This window comes from Euwallacea fornicatus, chromosome 28 (assembly GCF_040115645.1).
Source record: "Euwallacea fornicatus isolate EFF26 chromosome 28, ASM4011564v1, whole genome shotgun sequence".
Lineage (NCBI taxonomy): Eukaryota > Metazoa > Arthropoda > Insecta > Coleoptera > Curculionidae > Euwallacea > Euwallacea fornicatus.
This window is the reverse complement of record NC_089568.1, coordinates 1,584,671-1,598,088: the sequence shown is the minus strand read 5'-3', so window position 1 is coordinate 1,598,088 and position 13,418 is coordinate 1,584,671. Positions and strand designations below refer to the sequence as shown.

General features: G+C 36.1%; 1 protein-coding gene across 2 annotated transcripts in view; it reads right to left on the bottom strand.

The window, feature by feature from the left end:
- gus (gustavus) overlaps positions 1 to 11,645 on the bottom strand; it is a 77,266-nt gene extending 65,621 nt beyond the window's left edge. Inside the window, exon 1 of one of the 2 annotated variants that reach the window (XM_066297390.1) lies at positions 11,575 to 11,645. Coding sequence is in view for 1 of the 2 variants with exons in the window: in XM_066297384.1 (XP_066153481.1) it covers positions 1,102 to 1,745 (644 nt within the window). In the remaining variant the exon portion in view is untranslated. Of the gene's footprint in view, positions 1 to 1,101; positions 1,847 to 11,574 lie in introns of those variants that run through there. The other variant, XM_066297384.1, reaches the window with a different exon arrangement.
- Positions 11,646 to 13,418: the final 1,773 nt, after the last annotated feature.

Sequence of the window (13,418 nt, the reverse complement as noted above, 5' to 3'; positions counted from 1 at the left end):
ATATTTAGCACTGCCATTCCTACCATTAGTAACATTTGCTCCCGCCCTGACTCTTTCACAAATAGTTTTACTACCATTAGGCCAAAACAAACAATCTGAACACACTGCGGAAACATAATAATAATATTAAATGACCAATTTAACATTGAAATAACTAATCAACATCGTATCAATGGAATATCCAATGCGGGGCTGTCTATTCAGTTGCGGGTTGCGGATAACTATAATAACATTGAGGAATATTTTAAACAAAGCCGGCATAATGAATTAATTCGATCGTTATTTGCTCAGAGTTTCTTGTGTTCCCACTTTACGTATCAAGTAACACAGAATAAGCTCAGTTTACCCTAATTTTTTAAAGTTAATTTTTAAGTCGTAAAGGGTGCTGTATACCTCCTGCTCATGTGCTCTCTCCCTTGGAGGCATCAAAATTGCGGATAGTAAATATTTAAATGTATTTTTCGGAAAAGGTTCAAGAAGATTACCAGTTACTTCAAGCTGGTTGAGAGTTATTTCAGTTTTGGACCGATTAATGTCGGTTGGTTCAAATGAAAGATGCTAACAAATTGAAATGAAACATTTTTCAGCCATTTTTGGGAACTCGTATTTTGGAAAATGTCTCCTCGGCCGATTTTCATGAACAGAAAATATCCCCAGAGGCTGTTTCTTCTAAAATCATTAATCATGAATAATCTTTAAAAAAATCGAACGATTCTAGAAGAAACGGTCTTGTAGCAAAACCACGCAGTTATAAATATTTCGAACTGGAACACCCATCAGGTTAATGCAGGTTAGGGAGAATTAAAGGTGGGAGGAGGCTGTTATTAATTTTTTATAAAAATAAGGAATTATGAACGAACTTCGGTTTGGGAAAAACCGAAAAGTTCGATTTCATGACTTTGATTCTCTCGACAGCCAGCAAACGGCCAACAACGTATAACAGACACAGCCGTCTATCAACCCATCATAAAGTCAAAAACGTAAAAAAGACGTAATTTTCTTTTTAATCGCTTATGAAAAAAATCTTTTGAATCATGTGGTAGTTAAGTACGTAAGGCTAGGATTTAATCATTGGATTATTGGCATAAATATTCAACCCACCTCGTCTCCATAACACCGAGACTGACAGGAGTTCCGACTCCCCTCCCTGTTACTGTTCCGGTCAGTCTAATGTTCAAAGAGTACTGTCCTTGACCGAAATAACAGTACTGTAGCCCTTGCTGACGCAGGATACAAACCCCCGACGGGATCACAGCTGGTACCCCCCACACCAACTGACCGCCTACACCCCAAACATAAAAGAACTTCTCCACGGGGTGAACAGCCCTTACGGGACCCTTGGTCGATCCCAGAGGAGGGAACTGAAAGCACTGTATTTGCGGTGGTGGGGGAACACTCACACTGGCAGTTTTGAGTCCGAGCGTACCGTAAACGAGTACCGGCAAATTTGCGGTGGTCAAGTGTCCGGCCGGCGGGTGGGTGGCGGTCGGACTTAAAGTCACGTCGGCGGGACGAATGACGTTGCGGATAATCGGGTGTGTATTGTAAAAAACTCGTCCAGTTGGTAATTGCAGGGAAGACGTTAACATGACCGCAGGACCCGCCAGAACTGATGATTGCAACGAGGTTCGAGCGAAATCGGCGAGGAGCGAGGGGAAACGGTTCGCCGCCTCGCGGTGTCGGTGGGGCCAGACAGCGTTGTCAACTTGCAGGAAGGATTTTTTTGGCAATATAGAAATAAACATTTGTCCCGAATGATCAGACAAAACAAAAGCAAAATCCACTAACTAATTAATTTGCAATCACCGACACCATTTGCGCTTTAACCGCGGACGCACGGAAAAGTAGAACCTAGACCGCCGCGCCAAGATATGTTTGTGAAATAATGAGAGCGAGATTACGAGACACGGCAGACCGGCACGACGAAAGTGAAAACTTTTATTTTATTAATATTATGTCGCATGGAGAGAGAGCTTAAACATATGTTCAAAATCATAAAGATTTTTTATTTGAAATTACGCAAACCAGTTTCAGCGGCTTTTTGACAAATACGCAACAACTGCAGCGATCTGTGGAACCCAAAATAAACCACGTTGACATCGCTATCTACTATCTAAGCAGTACTGCAACTTGCATTTCAAAACATCAAAAATCTGTCTCGTCCATATTTTCAACAGCGGCAACAATGCAGATCCGCCTGCGCCTTTTCGTTCAATGCCAACGGGGAGATTCACAAGGGGTGCGAAATTTCCAACATTGCCACGCCATGAATGATAATGAAAAATTTGAGGAAAAGCAATGTTGTCGAATCAATACACGTTTCACAGGATCTCGTGTACGCTGAAAACGCAGCTACTCCTAAAAAAAAAACACCAGCCAGAAACGTCTTGAGGCCAATAAGCTCAAATGCGATGCAACGACCTTATCAATTCCCATCATAATTGAAAACTTTATGAACTTAATTAATCCTTAAAAGGAGGGAATATTGCTGATAGCAATGGCCGATGTCATTGTTAGAGAAGTTAAATTTCCTGAACTGCATGACGTTTGCGAAAACTCGAAAATATTCGCGACGAAAAGTTTTCGAAATAGCTTTTTTTTAGGACTAAACAGAAGATATGCTCTTCTTGTCTAGTCTTCAAAAAGGGCAATTGCCCCACGAATTACCGAGATAGTGGAACTTCAAATTTGAAAACCTGACATAACTTGCTGCCTCCTTCCCTGTAAATTTTCAAAAAAATCTCGAAATTTTACCAGATCCCCCAGTTGGAGCCAAGTGATCGGGAATCCCCTGGTCGGATCTGCACCGCCGGGGTCACCCGGTCGTATTTGCGCATCTGGACATGTTCGTCTCAGGTCCGAAATAAATTTCTGGCGTGATATGGATCTTACATTGATCCCGAATACCGCAATTGAGGAAAATGAGAAAGTGTTGAAATGTCGGTGCCATTGGAATCGATATAAGAATATCTCGTTAGACCTGAATACAATTGCACTTGTCATAAACAATTTTGTCTACGCAACAACTCTCGACTTGTAATTTTTGAAACTCCTTAACATACATATAAAATTAAATTTTTCTTGAATTATATCAGTTTCGAAAATATTACAAGAAAATGACAAAAGGACAACTGAATTTGCTATAAAACTGATACATCTCAATTGGAAATTAAATTAGGTTCTAAAAAATCATCAAATTTTAAGAGTAATCCTCCCCTAAGCCAGTCTCTATTAAGCTGCCAATCACTTCAACTTTCTGCCAACTGAAGATATCAATAAAAGTACATTTTCAAAATTTGGTTGTTCTACGTTAATGCGTTGCTAAAATAGATTTTTTTTTATTTCAAGATTTTTTGTGTCGCTAATATCTCAGTAACCGTAAAGACGAGGAAAAAAATCATATAAAAAATCGACTTGTTTTGTACCCTGTATGTGTAATGTATGTAAAGCATATTTATACAGTATTTCGGTTTGGTTTTCACCGTATAAAATATTATTTTATCCAAAACGTGCAAATAATCGCAATACTCGGCTGAAGACCCATTTAATCCAACTCAAATATGATATATTACTCACGTAAGAACAGAAAAATACATTCCTCACGGAAAAATATTATTTGAGTGATCTATTATAATTCCATAACTCTCCATGCATTACTTTTCCGTTGAAATTTTAGTAATTCTTATCTGTATATTCAAGGCGCATATTACCATATTCCCAGTGACAGTAATTTTCCATAAAAAGTTTTTGCAGTGAATATTTGTTTAATATATGTATTTTCCTGATTTAGGTAAAACCATTCTCATCAAAACTAATATTTCTAGGTAAAACTGTCCTGTCCAGAGAATTTAAAACTGAATTTTAATTTTTGTTTTAGGTTTTCCACCTTTCGTTCAATATTGTCTACGTTTATGATCATATATAAAAGTAGAGAGATTTTAATTCTGCATTCCACTCGGAATCTCTTTCTTAATACGCTTTACTTAAAGACATTCACTGTTTCTCAATTTAGCAAAATTATTCTCTATGGCTAATGCTATGAGATATTTTAGGCGACACAATGCTTTATGTGGCTTACTGTTCATCCCATTGTGTTCAAAACTTTCTGCAATTGATATTTTCATATGAAATGAATGAATATCAATGGTATCAAGCCAATTCGCTACCCATATCTCAAGTAAGACTGAATTTTAAGCTTTAATAAGACTCCTTTCTTCTTCTTCCTACTAAGCCTCATGGTTTCAGGAAACGTCTAGAATTATTTGATGTGGCACAAAACGACCGTATTTATTGATCAATACCACAAAAATCATGGTACAGTAAGTCGCCGACTCATAAATCAATCATTCATTTATGGTAACAATAAACACTTCTGATTGATTCATGTCCCTGCAGGTGATGAATGTCTCATAACGGTTTTTTTGCCAGGATTCGAAGATTCTAGAAAGCGATATATCCATATTGTGAAAGAAGTTCTATTAAAAACACTTTGAACCTCGTTTACAATTTTCTTTGCATTAATCTACACAAGTAAAAGAACACCAAGATCCAGTGATGTCAGAAGTATTTTAAGTAGCTATGACAGGTTCTGCCAGAACCTCGTTTAAATATTGTTTCTTGTAAATAAAAAAACTGCTAAATTTCGAAAAATCTGTGACAGACGTCATAACGCCACTCGCTAACTTGAAGCGTAACTATATGGGTTGAAAAGCAAAAGTTGATTATATGAATGAAAATATGAATTTTCAGAATAAACCAAGATACTCTCATTCTGAAAAAATTGATAAAAGCTGAACTTTTGCATGGGGGAACTATAAAGATTAAAGGTTAAAGAAAATCCATCTGTGGCAAAAGTAACAGGTGAAAATAGTGGTGAAGTGAGGTGCTTAGCGTAAAATAAGCTAAACCGGAAAGGAAGAGCGAGATGCAGAAATTATTAATAGGACACAAATGGAGACATTTAGTGCGTCTGGATTAACCGAATTTGAGGAAGAAACAAGCACTTACAAAAGTTAACGAAAGTCTATGCCCTCTAATAAAAGAGTGAGGAAGTTGGTGGAAATAAGGACGATAATGCTTGTCAGTGAAATCACTCGCTGTAAATCGGCATATGACTGAGTCAACAGAAGATATTCATATTAAATCAAACACAACATCGCTTAGGAAACACATTACACAATGTTCTGATTCAGAAAAAAAAACACCTTAGCAGTGATTAGTAAAGCTTATAGGGTGCTTAAAAACTGACTATGACAAAACTAATACTGATGGAATGTAATGACTACTTCTCTGAAAACTCATATAAAATTAATTGTGAATATTTAAAAAATTTATTCCTGATGGCTTTATTGAAAATTTTCCCTTTTTATATTAAAGCTGCAGATATACGTTTAGATAAAAGCATGACAATCCGAATTTATATAATTAGTGATAGCGTATTTCCGCTCATTAAGTCTGATCCCATAGTGCAATCTGACGTTTTAATTTCAAGTCACTGAAGGTCAGGAAAATATGGCACCGATAAAGACAACAAAGTTAATTGGAAATAAATAGGAAATTTTACACCATTAATCAATCAGACTCTCCGTTCGAAACAATTTCCATTACCTCAAATAGATTTAACAAGAAGAAATTATGGAGAAGCTGATGGATAACTAATGAGCCACAATCATTGAAAATTGATTATAATGGCTAAATCGTACTGAAATTTGAATTTTTCCGGGCAACGGTAGCTGCTAATCCTGGCCTTAGAGGAACAGCACTTTCTATAAATTTTTATGTCTTATTTGACGCCATCTTCAAAGCACGGAAAGGAAACTTTAAGTTTAGTCTTACGCCGAACATCTAACTTTGAACTAATCATATTTCCACCTTTACGAGGAAAATTTAAATTGGCAACAACATTGCAACACTGCACCGACATGCTATCATAACAGGGGTTGGCAGTCGTTCAACCCTTGTAAATGTTTCCAGACAGCCCTTTCCCAAAAGCAAAAAAAAAACAATTCGTCGGGCCACATTGTCAAATTAAAGTTGACTTTTTATCAGTCGACTCAAGGTTCCGTTGCATCTGGGAATATTTAAACGCCATATAAAAGATAAGTTTCCTTCCTTGTCTGGCATTCTAAAGCGCGAACAACAAAGTCACATTATCCCCTAATTTCTAGGTCGCTCCTATTGCTCACGTGGAAAAATGGAAAATGCGATGAAGAGAAATTCCAGTCGGAGCTATTAATGGAAAAGGAGGAGTCCAAGCTGTTGGCTGGAATCGGAAAATCCGCACAGCACTTTACGTGATTTCCAGTCTAGATAAATAGAATGACATGAGAAGGAAATGAAGAAAAAGTCTTTGAAGATTATTGTACAACTTCATGGAAATATCGACAAGCTGCACACGCAACTTTGTGAATGTATAAAAAATATGGCGTCATCTAAAAATAACGGCTTACAGAAATGATTTCTTTTTAAATTAAATTAATTCCAAAACAATGCCCCCTTCAAATTCAATTTGCACGACTCTGCTCGAAGGGAAGGACAAGTTGATGTAGCAAAGACATTCCGCCGCTGGCAAGTTTCACAGCGGTTTAAGTTATAAATGGAAGACGTAGGTCGGCTGGTGCTTCATAAAATGTCAACAGGGGCGCAGACTCTGCGTATTGATTCGAACGAACCTTCTTTTTTAAATGGGCGCGCCGTATTATAGTCGGAGGGAGTAAAACTATGAGGTACAGGGTTGCCAGGACGCCGTTTCGATATGATGTCCCTAGATGTCCATTATTAGTTAAACAATGCACAATTACCTCGCAAACAATATATATGAGACCTAATAACGGTTTTATACGCAAAGGTAACGTATCCCGGAACGAACGAAAAAAAATTACACAAACATACATGAAGCAAATTACTTCGTTGTACCTTTCGGATACGAATGTTAACTGAATTCCGTATATCCTTTCCTCAATTTTACCCCTCTAATCTACCCATAATAAAATATTCCGACAAAAACAACCCAGAAGTGTTGCGAAGCAATCCCAATTTACGGTGTGTATTTTAAAAATATTGTGAAACGCGTATATACTAACCTGAACTTGTCTAATCTATTTTTGATGGTTCTGTATTTACTTCTCTAATTTTCACACGTTCTGATAGCTGTTATGAATGAGCTGTCAGACTGTCCATTTTGTTCCAAATATTTACTACCAAATATAAACTTATACACACGTTTGCCAGTAATTTGAAATTTCATCAATTTTCTGGAAATTGGAAATACTTCCTAGTTATGACGAAATAACTCAGCTACAGGAAAATATAGCAATTACAATAGAGGTGACGATATGTATTAGGATGTACGTTTAAGCCACCTTGGCCACCACCGATCGACATATTGAGAAAAGCAAAGTTTTCTCTATATAAGGGCCTTTTCGCTCACGAATTATAAAACGTAATTCTCAAAAATCATTTCACTTTGAACCTCAGCTGAATATTTTAGAGGTTAGCAGTTTATTTCGAAAATACATATCTTTCGGACTGAGTTTTCCGCTTAAACTTCGACAAAAATATTATGTTTACAATTTTTATGAGCTTTATCGTCGTCTACCACGCGAAGCAGGAATTCATTAGAAAAAGGGCAATGAGAAAACAAAAATCTCCAACAGCTTTAAGTGGATTAAACGTGCTGATTTATTCCTAAACGCCGTGTCTTATAAATTGCTGCCGACTTTTTTGACGTCAGAACTAAAATTTTAGCCTTTTTAAAATTAAAAACGCCACCACAAATTTGTACAAACCTGAACGTAATTTTTAAATCAATTTCGTAATTTCCTCTTCTAGCCGGGTAATAGGTTCACTCTCACCTTATCGCACCAGTAAGTGGAAAGTAGATTGTATTCTACTGCCACTAATTTTTAACCGAAATTCACTCTTACTTTCGTAAGCCCATACAGTTCCGTTGTTGCCTGTTTTAGTTTAGGCGAATATTAGTGGGTAAAAGTCGTATAAATTAGCCTCAAGTTGTATTTGGGCAATAAGGAACAAATTTGTGAAACTTCCTGCTATGGCTGATAGTTATCTCCATGGTGAACTCTTCCGGAATAAAAATTCGCAAAGTGCACGCACACAAACTGTCCAGTGGTTTCGAAAAGCAAAATGGTCCTGGCGCAGCCAATATTGAGTCAAACATGAATTCCATTTCACGTACTAATAAACCTTGTAATAAACACTCGAATGATTTATTACATTAGCAAAGAAATTTGGCATCGTTAATTGGGAAATTACATTGCAATAATTGCAAATTAGATTTTTAACATTGGCAACATTCCTAAAATTGTTATATTTGCATGGAAATGGACACTACCAATGATATTCAATATTTTAGCAAAAAAAAAAAAACTAAAGAACGCGGCCCTTGTACAACAAAGTTGCGCTTTCAAAATGAAGCAATTTCCTCTCATATTTCTTCATTCGCTCCAAATATATTTAAATTAGAAAGGACAAGTGAAGTTAGCGTGATTTATATGAAATTAATTAGTTTAAAAGTATCGTACGCAGCACCAATAAATGCGTGAAGGCATTTATAGTAAAAGGAGACAGGAACCGAAAGGTGCTGAAAAGCGAAAGAAAAAGTAACCGGCTACAATTTACCATATACAATTGTTATTTTGTAACCAATAGGCGTGTGTTCCTACAGTTTTGATTGTCCAAATGTGTATTCGTCATTAAGAATTACACACAACACTCACTGAAAGATTTATCACAGGATATCAAACCGTTACCAAACCGCGTTGTCTAAATGCTGGCGGAGTCAATAATACAATGCTGGGGATCAATACTCTCAAGATAAATTATTCGAATTGGAGGTGCGAACGAGATTTAATTTTTTTTTAATGGTGTAATAGTAATATAAATCATAACCAGAGAAAATATTATCAAAATTTTCGTGTAATTCGACTTTAAACTCGGTTTGGCCCGATCAGATTAATTTAATTAATTTTTTTTCATATCTTTCGATGCTTTTGCAGTTGTGATTCCGTGTGTGTGTAGAACATCTTTATTTTTTCTTTCCTTTTTTATTTTTTCTGCCTGTACCAACCACTGTCGTGCACTTGTAACCCTCATATTCACCGCACGTTCGCAACCCCACCTTAAGCCTAAATGCGGCTTAAACTGACACTTCTACATGTAAAACTGCCAGTTTCGGCTGCGCTCAGCCACATGTGTGACTTAGTCCGCACAAACTGCCCCTAGGTCTGATTGCACAAGCAAGGCGAAAGACTTACTTATACTATCGGGACCTGACGTTCCCAATTCGCTATTAGATTTAGCGTCAAACACGTCACTTGAGTCGTTCTCTATACTCTGTTTTTTTATTGATCTAGCTGAGTCTAAATTGGCGAATAGTGAGTCTTCATCGCTTATAGAGTTAGCTGCAAGCATCATGGCAAATCGTAAGTCAGTTTCTCTTTTCTTGTCATTTAATTTTCTATATGTATTGTGTTTATTATCGGATTTTGGAACATCCAGTGAAACTGAGTACGTGTGAGTGTATGCCAAAAAATAAATTATAAAGGAATTAGTTGAATTAATCCTTTTCTCGCTGGGTTCCAAAATTGACCATTATATCTGGCGTACCCTCATTTAACGTAAAAACGAACTCGTACCAACTTCAATAATATGAAACCATCATATGCTGCCATAATATTACACGGAATATCCAATTTTCAAGTAATACTACAACAGCACTCCTCCATATTTTTAAACGAAACCTACCAGCTTTACTGCAGAACATGTGCTCTACCACAAACACAAATTCCTCACCAGAGGCAGAAATATGGTTCGAAACGACTGAGAAACCGCCCACCAGGTTATTGAACAATAATTCCTGATACAGCACTTAGCGAGTACCATTTTAGAATAAATAATTCATGTTAACCCTTTCCACCAAACTTTATCCATTAGCAGCACTATTTTCTTGTTATCGAATATGCATGTTTTAAAGTTAGCCGTTACCTGTGCCATTTATATGATCGTTGATTGCTACTCACTATTCTTACTAAATTTAACATTTTTCTTCGTGTGTAGAATTTAATAATTTCAAAGTTTTTGTATTTACATGTTATTTTATCTTATCATTAATAGAATAGAACAATAGCATGAGGAGCATTTAATCCTACATGAACCTACATATACAACTTTCCAACACTCAACGGCAGTCTTTTGCTTTGTAACGATCACTTGCAAGGATATAAACCGAATGTTCTATCATATTTCAAACTCAAATTCGTGTAAATTTCCATTAAACCGGACAAAATTTCAAATACAAATTGTTTCGCCAAAAATCATAATCTAAAACTGAGGCAAATTCGAAATTTCAAATATATACATTAATAAAGAAATGCAAAGTTGTAAAGTTTACGGAATACCTACTGACCATGACGTGATGAATTTTTCTCTCTGTTAATCTGTTTAGTGCCAAATTACTAATGCGTTTTTAATTTAACATCAAGCCAGCCTCCACAAAAACCAAGAATGTGACCACTACCTAGCTTCTATTTCAACGTTGACATCGACATTAGCATGCAGTTATAGTTGACAGCACATTAATGGCTTGGCCCTTAATCAAAGAGATGTCAAGTGACATGCAATGGGGTACTTTTTGTTGCCTCACGATAATATTAGCATGGCAACAAAGTATGGATAATAAAAGGTTCACTATAATTTATGAGGAAAAACTCCCAAAAACAGCCAATTTTAGAGGTTCAGTTATGGAAAATCTTAGGGAGAACTGTTTAAAATCTTTATTAATGCACGTAGCATTTGTTTTTTTTATATTTACTACAACTTTCTTTGAAAATTTCGACACAGCAAGAACATCTTGAATAGCACAATGCATTGCACTGAAACTAATCGGAGGTTTCCTTGTGACATTTAAGATCGATTACTCTAATCACAACCCCAGTTTTAGTTAGAAATTACTAAATTTTGCCAATTTTCACTTAACCATGCTATAAATTAAATAAACAGCAAAATCCACTGAATTAACACCTCTCAAATACCAAAACCAATAAAACTACAGAAACAATATTTCATATTTCAAATATATCACGAAAATTACCTATCCTATAAATTTATTCCCGCTTCATTTACACTAGTCCCATAGAAATACAATTTCGAATATATGATGTAAAAGGGCTTTATACATCAATAAACAATACACTTCATCCTCCACATTGCGTACGGCATCAACGCAATTCAGCCGCATGCATAAATTAATCCAGGACCGTCATTGGGTTGACAAGGGAGCCGAGCGGTAATGGGGGGGTAACACATAAAGGGGAGGATAAATTCGGGGGTAAATCGTGTAACGGAACGGGGAACGGACATAATTGCACAGTCCTCAATTCTGAATATATCGGTGTATTACTTAGTAGGGATATACGAGCTGGTGTATCAACCCTTTGATAATGGGGTTTGGGACAAAGGAGGGAGGGCAAGGCGAGTTATAATGTGATAGTCTTGTAATGACTATAGAAATTCCGCACATGGTTTGGTAATTATTACTGAAAATTAATATCATACCTGAAGTCATATAATACAATTCTCGCTCCTCTAGTATCCTCATTTTGGGTAACCGCAATATCTTTGATAATCTGAAATGAAGAAAAAGGTCATTAACTAGATGGACAAAATTCTTTAAATACATAAAAGTAACTGTGACGGCGGATAACAGTAAATCAGCCCCGCTAATCAATTGTGTACAGTGTATATTTACAAAAATTACGTCACTTCACACATTACAGGTGATTGTTTAATAATTATTGTTTTAATAACCTTGAGTTTAAGTAGTGAAATATCATTAGCTTGACTACAATTAGTATAGGTATCCTTTTTTTCGCTTGGTGTCACTGAAATGGAACTTTGAAAGGATTATGCTAATGCGTCGATTGTGTACACTCTAACTATTTAGGTAGAATCTAACGGGTGGTTCTCCGTATGATTTCACTCTACTGACTTCACCAACCATCTTGGAACTCAAATTTTTACCTCTACCGCACGTAACGCACTGGAAGGTTGGCCAGTACCATATCTTCAATTCGATGTGAAAAATCAAAAATTGGCTGTCCAAGAAAATCTGGAGAATGACCCATTAGCCTCTTAAATACCATAAATTCTCCCAAGGGATTTTTCTCTTGACGCTGATTTTTTTTAAATACTCATTTTGTTTAACGTGCAGCTTTTCAATTTAGGACGGTCCTTGTGCTTTACTATTCTGATATATCGATTCATCCTTTTGCCCCTATGACTGGATATTTAAACTGTAAGAATCGGAATGATCTGATAAGATGCATAAAAAAACTGCGTATGTGGGTGATATTGAAATATGCTTGATTTATCGAGTGAGATTTGACATTAACACAGGCGCAATTGAATGATTTATGAATGTTCAAAAATGTTCAATGTCGCAATTTGATGCTTAGAGGCGTTATCACGTAAACAATCTAAATTGCATGGGTGTTATTACCAGAGGCAAAATTTTTAATGTGCGAAAGGGAGAAAAGTTTTAATAAATGAATATTCCTTAATAGCTGTCCTCGATGATAAAGCGAAGAAACGTGGTTATGTTGCGTAATATAAATTACCACATTATTTATCAATATTTTATTCAATTGACTAAATTCACGGCAAAATATTCGCGAAAATACGAAAAGAGTACCAATTTTCTGGTGAGTCTGGGCCAGTCTCATCAATCTGTTGACATCGAAGATTTTCATTAATTTCTAGGTTGTTCTTCACGGCGTCGAGAATATCCTGTTAGTCTTTACGTAGGCTGTGCGTTTCTGTCGCATCAATTTGAGGTTCAAGAATATGTTCTCAAAAAAGTCCAATGACCTTCAGAAGTATTCGAAAAAACCGAAATTGTAGAAAAAGTTTTGTATTTTTCCTCAAATTATTTGATAGTTTAAAATAATCAAGACTTCAACATACCGACTTTCCTTCCACATGATGGTGATGCCATATATAAAGTTGCACGTTTCGATGTGCGACCACCATCATCGACATGTTTCTCTTATGGGCGCCACCTCGGATTTCTACTTAATTTTTGAATCGTTTTTTTTTATTATTACAATGATTTATACTGCATGTTAAGATTCAGTACTGCAGTTTGGTGAAAATATCAAAAATCCCGTTTTTGCGAACGCCTTGAAAATAACATATACAATTTGTCATACTATCTACACGAACTTTGCTTAACATGGCCTACGGTTGCAAAATTAACATAAATTTATCAACCATGCGAGTTAATTAAATGAATAAAAACGAGATTTCGCTAAAAATGTATTATAAATCGGATCGAATTGTGCAAGTTGCTCCGGAAACGTACCTACAGCGATATCCCGAAACGGCCAGCCGAAAATTATTTT